Consider the following 14,063-nt stretch of genomic DNA (forward strand, 5'->3'; position numbering starts at 1 on the left):
ACTTTCATTTGTAGGCCTCAGGAATTCCAACCCTCCAAGGCCTTTCCTTTACTGTCAGACCCGGGGAACTGTTAGCTGTGGTCGGACCTGTGGGAGCAGGAAAGGTAAGTTATGATGCTTCAGGCAGCTTGATGCAATGATGCAGCCCCTAGCAAATCTCAGAGTCCAGCCCAAAGGTGTGTGGAAAACACCCAGTGTGCATTGGGTGTATGTGGAACAGCATTTCTCTAAGTGTGATCCACGGAACTTTTGTTTTGCAAGAAGGTTTCATGGCCAAATAAACCTGGATAAACACACACTGTGTTTTCCTTCTTGGTGCTTCCATTCGCACAGCTGGAACTGCTTGTTGGGAATCTGTATGTCCCAGTGAAGGAAATGATTTATGTGAGAGCTGTTCAGGATAGACTGAGACCTGGGGACTTCTCTTTGTCACGGTGGCCCTCCAGGAAGTCAGGAGGCTGTCAAGGCTGTTTGGGAAGCTTTGAGCATCTCCTCCTGTGACTGGACTTGGTCCTGTCAGTCAGTCATGTGTGAATGTGAATGTGCAGCCACGGGCTGGAGCCAGAGACACAGGCGTGAGCAAGACCCCGCCCCCCTGCCCTCCAGAGGCAGCCAGGTTCCGGGGCGACACAGAGACGCAGGCAGGTTATTTCAGCCCTGTGTGGCGAGTGCCCTGGTGGTGTGGACACAGACACGTCCCCTGTGTGTGTAGAAGATCCGGAGTTCGTGCACGTGCACTGGAGTCCTGTGTCTGTGCAACAGAGTGCAGACCATCAGCGTGGGCTGTGTCCATGTGAGGGCGATGGTTCCTCTGGGATGGACTTTGCTCCTCGCACACAGCGCCCTGCAGAGTTCTTTTAAATAATCATCTTTGGATGTATTCCTGACACAGAGCTTTTTAAGAATAAGTACCTGTCAGGTAGAGGATACCCAGATGCAGGAACAACTGCATTAAACACCAGACACATGCTGGGCTGCTGTGCTCGTTAAGGATGTCAGACATTCTTTTTTCTCTCTGCTCTTGAGGGCCGCACCCGTGACATATGGAAGTTCCCAGGCTAGGGGTTGAATCAGAGCTACAGTTGCTGGCCTACACTACGGTCACAGGAATGTGAGATCCAGGCCACATCTGCGACCCACACCACAACTCATGGCAACGCCGGATGGATCTTTAACCCACTGAGCGAGGCCAGGGATCAAACCTGTGTCCTCATGGATACTAGTTGGGTTTGTTACTGCTGAGCCATGATGGGAACACTGTCATTCTTACTAGTCTTTGCTGAGTATAACACTTCATTTGGGGAAATTCTTGGGCAGACTATGTTGTTGTACTATCTTGTTAATATTCCTTATCAAACATTAGTTTACACTTTCTAATAATGTTAATTAAGATTTTTGCCACATCTGCCAGTACTGTACTTTATCCTACTCTGAACAAAAGGGTTCTGTTGTTTATCAAGCGCCCAGGGCAGGGAAGCTGTGCTGCGGGGCCTGTTCATCCTGGGTGCTGCCTGCTCATGGGTATGTTTGTGTCTGTTTCAGTCGTCACTGTTGAGTGCGGTGCTGGGGGAGCTGCCCCCGAGTCAGGGGCAGGTCACCGTGCGCGGGAGGATCGCGTATGTTCCTCAGCAGCCCTGGCTGTTTCCCGGAACCGTGAGGAGTAATATTTTATTTGGGAAGAAATATGAAAAAGACCGATATGAAAAAGTACTAAAGGCTTGTGCTCTGGAAGAGGTGAGTAATGACTTCTGAGTTGCATGTACTCAGATTTCAAATAATAATACTGTTGATTTAACTACAGGGCTTGTTGAAAGTTCTTTTTTTTTTTAATTTGAAAGATCTTTGAATTTTTAATAATTTAAGGTGGCTTTCTGGGTAAATATGCAGGCACATACACTATTATTTCAATCCTGAGGTGTTAACAACTCTCAATGCTTTTTTAGGGAGATTCCTTCATTTTGTGAAGTTTCACTTACTTTTAACCTATTTTTTAATGGACAATCTAAAAAATCTGCAAAAGTAGAGAGCATCTTGTAGTGAACCCTCAGGTACCCAGCTTCAACCAGCATCACTGGCATCCAATCCAGTCTTGCTGCATCTGCACCCAGCCCTCTGCCAGCCCCAGCCCCACCCCACCCCAAATTATTCTGAAGCTGATCCCAGACCTCAGATTAGTTCATCTGTAAACATTTCATTCGTTTTTCCTAAAAGATAGGAAAGCCTTTGGGGGGAAAAAAAATCATGTTATGTCACCTGAAAAATAACCCAGATTCTTAAATATCATCAATATTCTCATCTGTGTTTACATTTGTTAACCAGCTCACTGAGAAATCTCCTTCACCATTGGTTTGAATCAGACTCACATGAGCTCTGCCCCCTGCACGTGGCTGATGCCTCCTACATCCCTTTCAGTCTCTAGGTTGCCCTCTGCACTTGTAATTTATTATTTAAAGAATAGAGAATGCTCTAAAATTTCTTTCTCTTTCTTGCTTTCCTCTTTTTATGGCTGCATCTGTGGCACATGGAAGTTCCCAGGTGAGGGATCGAATCAGAGCTGCAGCTGCCAGACACAGCCACAGCCACAGCCACACCAGATCTGAGCCGCACTGAGACCTACGTACAGCTTACAGCAATGCCTGATCTTTAACCCACTGAATGAGGCCAGGGATTGAACCCACATCCTCACAAAGAGGACGTAGGGTACTTAACCAGTTGAGGCACAGGGGAAGCTCTGCTTTAAAATTTCTTTTTTTCTTTTTGTGTCTTTTCTAGGGCCACACCTGTGGCGTGTGGAGGTTCCCAGGCTAGGGGTCTAGTCGGAGCTGTAGCTGCCGGCCTACACCATAGCTCATGGCGATGCCAGATCCTTAACCCAGTGAGTGAGGCCAGGGATCGAACCCGCAACCTAATGGTTCCTAGTGGATTCATTAACCACTGAGCCACGAAGGGAACTCCTTAGTATTTTTTCTTTTTTTCCTTAAAAATTTCTTAGTACTGCATTGTTTCACTGTGGGAGAGATTGTTTTCAGAAACGGCATTCAGTTTCACAGAAAATGGCAAGATGAAGTGCTTGTTTAACTGTATGTTGACATTTAAATAAAATTAGCAAATGAATGTTGAAAACTGAATTCACCTGATGGAGGAATATAGTTCCCATTGTGGCTCAGCGGTCAACGAACCCAACTAGCATCCATGAGTATGACGGTTGGATCCCTGGCCTCGTTCAGTGGGTTAAGGATCCAGTGTTGCTGTGAGCTGTGGTTTAGGTCAAAGATGTGGCTCCTATCACATTGCTGTGGCTGTGGTGTAGGCTGGCAGCTGCAGCTCTGATTTGACCCCTAGCCTTGAAAAAACAATAATAATGTGGTATTTGTCTTTCTCTTTCTGACTTACTTCACTCAGTATGAGAGTCTCTAGTTCCATCCATGTTGCTGCAAATGGCATTATTTTGTTCTTTTTCATGGCTGAGGAGTAGTCCATTGTGTATACATACCACATCTTCCTAGTCCATTCATCTGTTGGTGGACATTTTGGTTGTTTCCATGTCTTGGCTATTGTGAATAGTGCTGCAAAGAACGTGCGGGTGCATGTGTCTTTTTCAAGAAAGATTTTGTCCAGATATATGCCCAAGAGTGGGATTGCTCGGTCATATGGTAGTTCTGTGTATAGTTTTCTAAGGTACCTCCATACTGTTTCCCATAGTGGTTGTACCAATTTACATTCCCACCCACAGTGCAGGAGGGTTCCCTTTTCTCCACACCCTTTCCAGCACTTGTTATTTGTGGACTTATTAATGATGGCCATTCTGACTGGGGTGAGGTGGTATCTCATGGTAGTTTTGATTTGCATTTCTCTCATAATCAGTGATGTTGAGCATTTTTTCATGTGCTTGTTGGCCATCAGTGTATCCTCTTTGGAGGAATGTCTATTTAGATCATCTTTTGCCCATATTTCACGTGGGTTGTTGGCTTTTTTGCTATTGAGTTGTGTAAGTTGTTTGTATATTTTCGAGATTAAGCCCTTGTCAGCTGCATCATTTGAAACTATTTTCTCCCATTGTGTAAGTTGTCTTTTTGTTTTCTTTATGGTTTCCTTTGCTGTGCAAAAGCTTGTCAGTTTGATGAGGTCCCATTGGTTTATTTTTGCTTTTATTTCTGCTGCCTTGGGAGGCTGACCTGAGAAAATATTGGTAAGGTTGATATCGGAGAATGTTTTGCCTATGTTCTCTTCTAGGAGTTTGAGGATGTCTTGTTTCAGGTTTAAGTCTTTCAGGCATTTTGAGTTTATTTTTGTGCATGGTGTGAGGATGTGTTCGAGTTTCCTTGATTTCTCACAGCATCCTTAAGTGTAGTGCTTCTTGTTTTTGTAACACAGTCTGTAGAAGAGGAAAATGAGACTTAAGGTGATCAAAGGACTTGTTTATCATGAAGACGCCAGAGTGCCACTTGCTTTCTCCCCAAATTTGCTAACATAGAGACAGACATGAGAGCTCCATCTGCAGAAAACTATTGCTGTGTGTCCTAGGTTGATGTCTGAGAGGATTAGTGGGTTACACTCCTGCCACCAACCGCCAAACTCTGCTTGTCTGTGCCAGGATGGTAGAGTGGTAATTATAGGCAATCTAAGAAAAGGTTTCTAATATGATAACGTGCAACCTGAACCTGACCTCTTGCCATTTGGGGGGCTGTTCTTCTCATCTTTTGTTCCCAGATATTCTGGTTTGTCTATTTACTTCTTTTTCTTTTTGGGCCACCCCACAGCATGTGGAAATTTCTGGGCCAGGAATCAAGTCTGAGCTGGAACCACAGCTATAGCGAATCTGGATCCTTAACCCACTATGCCACAGCATGAACTCATGTCTATTTACTTCTTTTTTTTTTTTTTTTTTTTGTCGTTTTGCCATTTCTTGGGCTGCTCCTGCGGCATATGGAGGTTCCCGGGCTAGGGGTCGAATCGGAGCTGTAGCTGCCAGCCTACGCCAGAGCCACAGCAACGCGGGATCCGAGCCGCGTCTGCAACCTACACCACAGCTCATGGCAACGCCGGAACCTTGACCCACTGAGCAAGGACAGGGATTGAACCCGCAACCTCATGGTTCCTAGTCGGACTCGTTAACCACTGCGCCACGACGGGAACTCCTATTTACTTCTTAAATAATACTCAGATATAACTTTTGATAGATTCCCAGTTCTTCAAGTCATAACTTCTCATCCTTCTCAGCTTCGAGTTTTTCATGACTTTTCACTGAGTAGGATAAGCACCCACTTAGTCCAGCTGCTCTGCTCAGTGTCCCTCGAGCTCACTGTGTCTTTCCCTCTGGTTTTTCCTGCCAAGCCTGCTCTTTCTGCCCCCATTTCTTGTACAGATCTTGTCTGTCACCCTATCACCTGCCTTAAGTATCACTGTGAAGACATGGGTCAGGTGTTGTCCCTTCTCTGAAAGTGGGAAGCTGAGACCGAGTCAGCAAAATGGCCAGTTTAAGCCACACTCATTCTCTGATAAAATAAACCTGTGCCTTCACCAGCCTGTGCCACCAGCCCTCACACTGGTGCCTCTAGCCCAAACCTTCACACTTGCACATCCAGCTTCACGGTGATGTTACCTAGAGGTCACCACAGCTTGTCCACAACCAAAGTCTCCCAAACCTGCATCCACCGTCTTCCCCAGCTCAGTAAGTGGGACCCCATCCTTCCCCTTCCTCACCCCCACACAGCACAGGCCTCCTCTTCTCCTGCAACCCACACCCGCCGTCAGCAGGTCTCACAGATGCCACCTTCAAGATGTGTCTGGAGTGTGACTCCGTCCCTTCACTCCTGCTATTTCCACTCTGGTCCTGGCACTGTCATCTCTGGCCTGGATTATTGCAGAAGCCTCTAACTGGGATCCACCCTCCCCTCCCCATCTTCCTCACTGTTTTCCTCAAAGAGGCAGGCGTGGTTCCTTAAAGTCTGGGGTTAGTAGATGCAAACTATTGCATTTGAAATGGATAAGCAATGAGATTCTGCTGTAGAGCCCAGGGAACTATATCTGATCACTTGTGATGGAACATAGTGGAGGATAATGTGAAAAAAGAAATGTATATACATGTATAACTGGGTCACTTTGCTGTAGAGCAGAAATTGACAGAACATTGCAAATCAACTGTAATAAAAAAATTTAAAGAAAATAATTTAAAACTAAAAAAAAAAAGGCACCTCAGGCCATGTCATCCTCCCCACCCCTTTTCCTACGCATGACACCAGGGCTCCTTCTTCTGCTCTGTCTGCCCTCACTCCCCTCATGCGTGCTCAGCACCAGCTCTCCTGGCCTCCTTGTCTGTCTTGGAAAACCTTGGGCGTCTGCCCCATGGCCTTTGCACTGACTCCTTCCTTTGTGTGGATCACCCTCTCCAGGTCTGGGGAGCCCCCTCCACACTATGAAATCTGTTCAGACCCCGTCTGAGCCGAACCCTTCCTGACCCCAGTGTAGACACACTCTCCCCCTTTCCTCTCTGTCCCCTAAGCCGGCCTCCTTTTTCTCCTGGTGCTTAGTGCTTGTACTCGTGTTAACTTTCCATATTGTCCATCTCCCACCATGGAAGAAAATCTAGGGACTTAGTTTCCTCATGACTGAATTCACTGTGCCCAGAACAAGGTTTGGCATAGAGTCAGTCCTCAATAAATATCTGTTGAAATGGTCAAATGCATAAATGCTGTGCAACTCTACAGAATGAGAACGAATGAAGAGCCCTGCAAGTTTTTTTTAATGTTCAAGGTTGCACTTCAGTCACTATGAAATATACTCAATGTTCTCCATCAAATACTTGTATGAAGAATTGATGCTGGAAGTTTAGGATGACAGGAGGAGAACACATTTTAAATCTTGTTCCTTTTTCTATTTTTGTCTAGGATTTGCAGCTTTTGGTTGACAGGGATCTAACTGTGGTTGGAGACCGGGGAACCCCGCTGAGCGCAGGGCAGAAAGCCCGCATCAGCCTCGCAAGGTAAAGGGCGTTTCCGAGGCCTCTAGTGGAGGTGAGTGTGCGGACCCCTTCCCGGGTGGGCGCCATGGGAAGCAGGGGCCCGGCCCTTTCCCTGGGCTCCGGGAAGGAACGCAGAGATGCTGGATGCTGTCAGGATCCAGAGATGGGATCCCAGAGTGGAAGCATCCTTCTCCTGACGTCTCTTTACGTTTTCTAGAGCCGTGTATCAGGACGCGGACATCTACCTCCTGGACGACCCGCTCAGCGCTGTTGATGCAGGAGTCAGCAGGCACCTGTTTGAACAGTAAGTTTGCTCTTGTGTCCTGTCATTTCTGCTGCTTCCAGGATCCCTGCAGGTCCAGGGAAGGGAGCTCAGGAAAGCCCATGTTTCCGGAGACTCGGCTCCTTCCGCCCTATGTCCCTTCCCCTCCCCACCTCCATAGAAGACCCATCGCAGAGAATCGTGCAGAAGGATGAGGTCAGGATGGAAAGTGCAGAAGGGGCTTCCAGTGTGTGGAGGCCAGTGGAGTGGGTGCTCTAGGGAGTGAGGAGCAGATGGCAGTGCCCCTGCTCCTTGCAGCTGAAAACCAGACCCTGTGGACAGATCCTGAGCCCAGAAATAAGAGGGTGCTGTAGGAGAGTGGGACTCGGGAGCCTGGTGCTTGGGTGCCAGTTCTTCTCCTCCATCATTCGTTGAAGGCCAGTTAGTTAGAAGGGAAGTTTCCAGCACTGACACAGAGCTTCCGTGGAAAGGCCCTGTTGGTTTGTGCTTAGTGTTCTGTCGGTTTGGAAATACTTAATACTTAGTAAAGTCTAGGATGTTAAATGATTTATCCCGTATCAGAGTATGATTTCAATTCTTTAACATTGCTTCACAGATACTCAGTAGACTTAATACTTAGACTCACAGTGCAGGGTTACCTTGAATTTGAAACTAAGTATCTAGATTCTGGCGGGAATCCTAAGTCTTATTTCATGTTTCTGGAATTTGTTGTCAGTGGTTCTTGCTTGGCCACAAACCCCTGAAATAGAACAACAACTGCAATTCTTTTCTGTGTATAATGTGCCCCTAACACATGCCTATGCCTCGGATGGCGTCTAGACGGCCTTTTTTTTTTTGTCTTTTTGCCATTTCTTGGGCTGCTCCCGCGGCATATGGAGGTTCCCAGGCTAGGGGTCTAATCGGAGCTGTAGCTGCCAGTCTACACCAGAGCCACAGCAACGCGGGATCCGAGCCGCATCTGCGACCTACACCGCTGCTCACGGCAACGCCGGATCCTTAACCCACTGAGCAAGGGCAGGGATCGAACCCGCATCCTCATGGTTCCTAGTTGGATTCATTAACCACTGCGCCATGACAGGAACTCCCTAGACTGGCCTTTTTGAAAGCTTCCTGGATTTGCTTTTGTTGCAACACTGACATTTACCCCTTGGTTAGTTACCTTCCTGTTGTTCACTTTGTTAAAGCCAACAAGCCCTTCAGCTGCACTTATTAAAGCCCTACTGTGTCCACTGAGGTCGATGCCCTTACAGATGTTAGTTCCCACAGGAGGGCAGTGAGCCTGGAGAGGGGATAGAGCCACATGGGACAGAGTGAGGGAGACAGAGATGCTCAGCCCTCCTTCCTGCCTCTCAGGAATCTGTGTCCCAGCAGAGCTCATTCAGGCAGATGCCTGGGGAAAGGCCAGCAGATTCAGGGTGTTGAGGTTTCCATACAGGACAGTGAGTGCTGAGTGGAGGCCCACATGGGCAGCAGGAGGTTTCAGCTTAAGCTGGAAAGTTCCCCGTGCACTGGGCGTGGAGGGAAGGGCCCCCCCGCGCCTACAGGCTGGGTGGGGTTTATGGTTCTGAGAAGAGGGTTGAGTTCCTTTTGCTGAAGGAACAGTAGAAGCCAGGGTGTGGAGGGAGGAGGAAGCAAGGCCGTGAGAACAGCAGGCACGTCCTCGCCTGGAGGATGCAGGCTGTTGGGCAGCGAGAAAAGCGTTTGGAAATTCTTGCGAGCTTATGTGTCTGAAGCAAGGTGCTTGAATGACACCCCACCTTGTGGGGATGTTGGGGTAGGATCTGGCTGCTGTCATTGCCCCCAGGAGGGGGAGAGGGGAGATTACCAGTTATAGGGGGAATTGAGATCAAGTTGGCTCATTGGTTACCATGGAAACCAGCAAAAGGGCGCACCCCTCACTGCCCCTTGATCAGCATAGTGGAGAGTTCTGATCTAAAGCTAGAGGCAGTCACTAGCTGGGCCCTGGGGCAAGTTTGTAGGAAGGTTAGTGAGTGAGTGAGTGAGTAGGGTGTGGGTGAAGCAGGCGCTGGTGGAGCAGGGGATGTGCAGAGAGCAAGAGGACAGCCATCCTGCTGACCTGACCAGACGGGGTCTTGGCTGCAGAGAAGTGGGGTGTCTTTTATGCTGTTGGATGATTTCTACTGTGATTCAGGCCATTTGGATTCTGTTATTTTATTTTCATACTGTAAGGGTTTCAGTCCTCATGAAATAAGACTTACTTCCTGGCTGGTATGGGAAATGCTGTAGAGACAGATTGAGGCCACACTGGCATTTATTTTGTATCTAATATTATTCGGGGAGAGGTGTCAAGAAGGTTGACTCTGGAAAATTTACCAAGAATCTTATTAGTTTTTTCATCAGTATGTACATCATAAATCATAAAAAAATCACCTAGAAAACTGCCTAAGGAAAAAATATACACTTTTTTTATATGACATGGATCCTCTTCTGTCACTCTCACATGGCGATAAAATAGTGTTTTAGTTCAGTCAAGTTTTGGAATCTCCGTCTTGCTCAATTGTTTTTGTTATGAAACATGTAGATTGTTAAGCTGAGTATTTGGAAAAAAGAAAAACTTAGCTCTTGGGGTCTCCTTCAGTGGACTGCTTTTTAGATTTTTTTTTAGCAGAGCTAATTTGATGAATTTGAGACCTAGTCAGAAACATTGATTTATATTTGTAATACATTTCTGTGATTTATTTGGTATGTAAACTACAGATCATTGACTGCTGTGTTGTCTTTGTCTCATTACATTTTCAAAATATGAGTTTTCAGTTGGGAGTGCCCCCATTAATGTGCTTTTGCTGCTGTACCTTTTACGTTTCTTTGTAGGTGTATCCGCCAAGCCTTGCACGAGAAGATCACAATCTTAGTGACCCATCAGCTACGGTACCTAAAGGCTGCAAGTCAGATTCTGATATTGAAAGATGTAAGTAGTTTCTAGAAGTCTGTGGAACTTGGTAGCACTCAGGGGTGTTGCTAGCCAGGCCTCCCTGTAGGTCACTGTCCTTGGGTTCATGGTAAATGCCCACTTTTCCGTCCGTTTTATGCCCCCTTCTTCTCAGAGCTGGTGTTGACGGCTTTGAGGATGAATCCAGAGACCTGTAGAAATGTGACCTTTACACTCGAAGCCACAGAAACCCTAAAGTATATGAAGGTGCTGCCACGGGGTTACTGAGTTATCACTGTTCTGGTGAAATGTGTTCAGGATAGTGATGCTGTTTTATTTAGAAGTTTTGTTTTCCCATTCTGTGACTTAGTTCAAAGAGTGTAATTTGAAAATTAGGGATACTAAAACCTGTTTGTGTCCATGTGACTGTCACATGCATTTTGCCTGAAGAGCACCTTCCTTTAACGCTGGAAGTGAGGTTGGGGAGCTGAGCACCGTGTCAGAGACGCCCGCTCTGCTGGTCTGGCAGGTGCTGGTCTCACCGCGCAGGTCTTTCTATGTGCTGAGACATGCAGGAGCCTGTGCAGCGGGAGGACTTGTGCCTTCGTGGGGCTCCTGTCCTGTGGGGTCAGATGTGAGGAAAGAGTGGGGTGGGGCTGCCTCCCTGAGGAGGTGGTGGCTCACGGGCCTGAGGGACAGGGAGGTGGGGGCCTCACTGTCACCTGGGGGTGGGGTCTGAGGCAGGGGGTCCTCAGGAGGGCGCTGACCTGGCCTGTGGGAGGAGGGCAGGAGGGCCAGCGTGTCTGAGGCCCTTTTTGGGGGGATAGGGCACCTCCCAGTCAACCCACAACGTCTGACATGATTTGGGGTGGAGATTGGTGAGAATTTTTCAGACTTGGTATTAGTTGATGCTTCACTCCCTGGCTTCTTTGCCTCTGTGCCTCAGAACCTCTGTCCTTAACTTTGTCTGTTCCATCAGGCCCTTGGCCAAATCCCTCTTTTATCAAATGAATTTCTGCCCTAGGAAAGATGATTAAAATGCAGAGTCTCTGTATCTTTTGAAGCAGTGCCATGTGTCATTTCTTCTCTGTGCCTCTAGGAATGGGGAGCTCAGTTTCTCAAACTTGAGAACAGTCACTTTCATGTGCAGAGGGGGTGATCCTAGTGTGTAAAACCCCAGCCTTGGCAGCATCGTGAGCACAGAACCAGTGGGCAGGAGAATAACCTGTTTAGCCAGTCCCTACATGTTTGGGGTCCCCTGCTGCATCTTCGAGGAGACAACCCTCTATTTTAGTACTATCAGAACAACCATTTGTCCTCAGTGAGCCTCCCTGGATGAGTTGGGGTCCATCCTTGCTGTTAGTCTGGTCCTTCTGTCACAGCAGAGAGGGGACAGCTGCCCTCTTGGCCCCTCAGGATTGTCTGTGCTTGGCTGCTGAGTAAAATTGCCATATCTTTGTACCACTACATGGATAGTGGTAATTTCATAAAAACACGGTGCATGCATTTTGCCTCCCCAGTGGAACAAGGCACAATGTATCATGAATACTTTTCTAATTCTGCGCAGTCACATGATGCCCAAAGGCTTCCTTGAGTGTCTGCCAGAGGACCACCTCAGGGGATGAGGTGAGAGGAGAACCAGCTCGGGTCCTGGGCCACCTTCTTCCACCTCACCTGCCTTAACCAGAGCTGCCCTCCTTTGATTAGCTTTGCATCTTGTTATTTTGCCTAATACTTTCTTTGACACTGAGTGAATCAGCTGAGTTTTGTTTCATGGGGGCAGAAAATAGCACATTATTTTATTAAAAAATCTTTTTATTACTCAATGAATTTATTACATTTGTAGATGTACAATGATCATCACAATCCCATTTTACAGGATTTCCATCCCACAACTCCAGCGCATTCCCCTACCCCCCAAACTGTCTCCTTTGGAAACCATAAGTTCTTCAAAGTCTGTGAGTCAGTATCTGTTCTGCAAAGAAGTTCATTGTGTCCTTTTTTCAGATTCCACATGTCAGTGAAAGCATTTGATGTTGGTGTCTCATTGTATGGCTGACTTCACTTAGCATGATAATTTCTAGTCCATCCGTGTTGCTAAAAATGCTGGTATTTCGTTCCTTTTAATGGCTAAGTAATATTCCATTGTGTATATATACCACATTTTCTGGATCCACTCCCTCTGCCGATGGATGTTTAGGTTGTTTCCATGTCTTGGCTATTGAAAAAAGTGCTGCAATGAACATTGGAGTACGTGTGTCCTTGTGAGTCATGGTTTTCTATGGATAGATGTCCAGGAGTGGGATTGCTGGATCAAATAGTAGTTCTCTTTTGAGTTTTCTGCGGAATCTCCATACTGCTTTCCACAATGGTTGCACCAATTTACAATCCCACCAGCAGTGTACTAGCATTCCTTTTTCTCTACACCCTCTCCAGCACTTATTGTTGGTAGACTTTTGGATGATGGCCATTCTGGCTGGTGTAAGGTGGTACCTCATCGTGGTTTTGATGTGCATTTCTCTAATAATGAGTGATATTGAACATCTTTTCATGTGTTTTTTGGCCGTCTGTATGTCTTCTTTGGAGAATTGTCTGTTTAGATCTTCTGCCCATTTTTCAATGGAGTTTGTTTTTTTTTTTTTTTTTTTTTTGGTATTGAGCTGCAGAAGTTGTTTATAAATTTTGGAGATTAATCCCTTGTCAGTTGATTCATTTGCTAAGATTTTCTCCCATTCTGTGCGTTGTCTTCTTGTGTTGTTCAGGGTTTCCTTTGCTGTCAGCACGTTATTTTATATAATTTTGTAAGGAAGGGAAATTGTGCAATGACGTACCCCATGCATTCAAAGAAAATGATTAGATTGAGTGTAGCTTAAGCAGATGCTTGACGTGGGGAAGCCTGGTTGGCTGCTTGTGATTGGTTGTTCTTAAGTCTTTTCTCAGATTTCAGTACATTCATTCTGGCTTTGGTTTCGGTTTGCTGGCACAGGCATCCAAGACGTTAGCGTCACTTTGGTCTCTGTCTCCTGGCTCCTTTTTGGTTACTTTATCAGGTGGAATATTGAATTTTCAGTTGGAAACTTCCTGCGTTTGTGGACAGTGTGAAGACCATGATGACACTGCTCAGGGTCCTCTGTCCAGGGCTGGTTCCTACACGTCTTGACCCAGCAGGTACATGAACCTATGACAGTGGTCAGCGAAGACTGACGAGTGACCTGACCCATGCGGATGTGCTTGTGCCCACCTCGGGTCAGTCTTAAGTTTCCTTCCAGGAATATCCTCTCCAATTCACTGTTTTTTAAAATTCTGCTTGTCACAGGAGGCTTCTCTCAGTTTCCATGTTGTCTAAAAAGACCGACTGATACTTCCACCAGCATCTGTGCTTTTTGCCTCCCTCAGTGCATTTTTAAGACATGATCACATGTTCCTTTCAAATCCCCCAGCACCTCACACAGGGTTTGGCAGAGAACAGAATGCTCAGTTCTGTGTCGAGTTGAACCGAACTAGGTTTTCAACCAGAATTCCAACCTAAGGGTCATTTTCATAGGAAAATCGTAATTTAGGGCTGGCTCACTTTTCTTGATAAGTATGTTATTAGATTAATAGTATCAAATACAAATGTATTCCTCTCAAATTCTTTCTTCTAGGGCAAAATTATGAAAAAGGGGACTTATGTTGAGTTTCCAAAACCTGGGGTAGATTTTGAAGATATCCTTTTAAAGACGAATGAGGAGGCTGAACCATCTCGAGTTCCAGACTCTCCCACTCTGAGGGATCGGCCCTCCGAATCTTCTGTTCAGCCTCAAGAGTCTCCCAGACCCTCGCTGGAAGATGCTGCCCCTGAGGACCAAGATGTGAGTTTCTCCTCCTGCAACATGCCCTGGTCTCTCTGCCTTTGGTGGCCTCATGGCCCGTCAGTCTGTTCCACTGAG

At 46.6% G+C, this 14,063-nt stretch overlaps 1 protein-coding gene across 1 annotated transcript in view; it reads left to right on the forward strand.

Annotated features, from left to right (window-relative positions):
• The window catches only part of LOC110255845 (multidrug resistance-associated protein 4-like), a 131,054-nt gene that overhangs the window by 41,679 nt on the left and 75,312 nt on the right, over positions 1-14,063 (forward strand). The window contains 6 exon segments of the mRNA XM_021065788.1: positions 15-104; positions 1,543-1,734; positions 6,888-6,982; positions 7,179-7,265; positions 10,077-10,173; positions 13,779-13,985. Of these exon segments, the coding sequence (XP_020921447.1) occupies positions 15-104; positions 1,543-1,734; positions 6,888-6,982; positions 7,179-7,265; positions 10,077-10,173; positions 13,779-13,985 (768 nt within the window).

The sequence above is a fragment of the Sus scrofa genome, chromosome 11, assembly GCF_000003025.6.
Source record: "Sus scrofa isolate TJ Tabasco breed Duroc chromosome 11, Sscrofa11.1, whole genome shotgun sequence".
NCBI lineage: Eukaryota > Metazoa > Chordata > Mammalia > Artiodactyla > Suidae > Sus > Sus scrofa.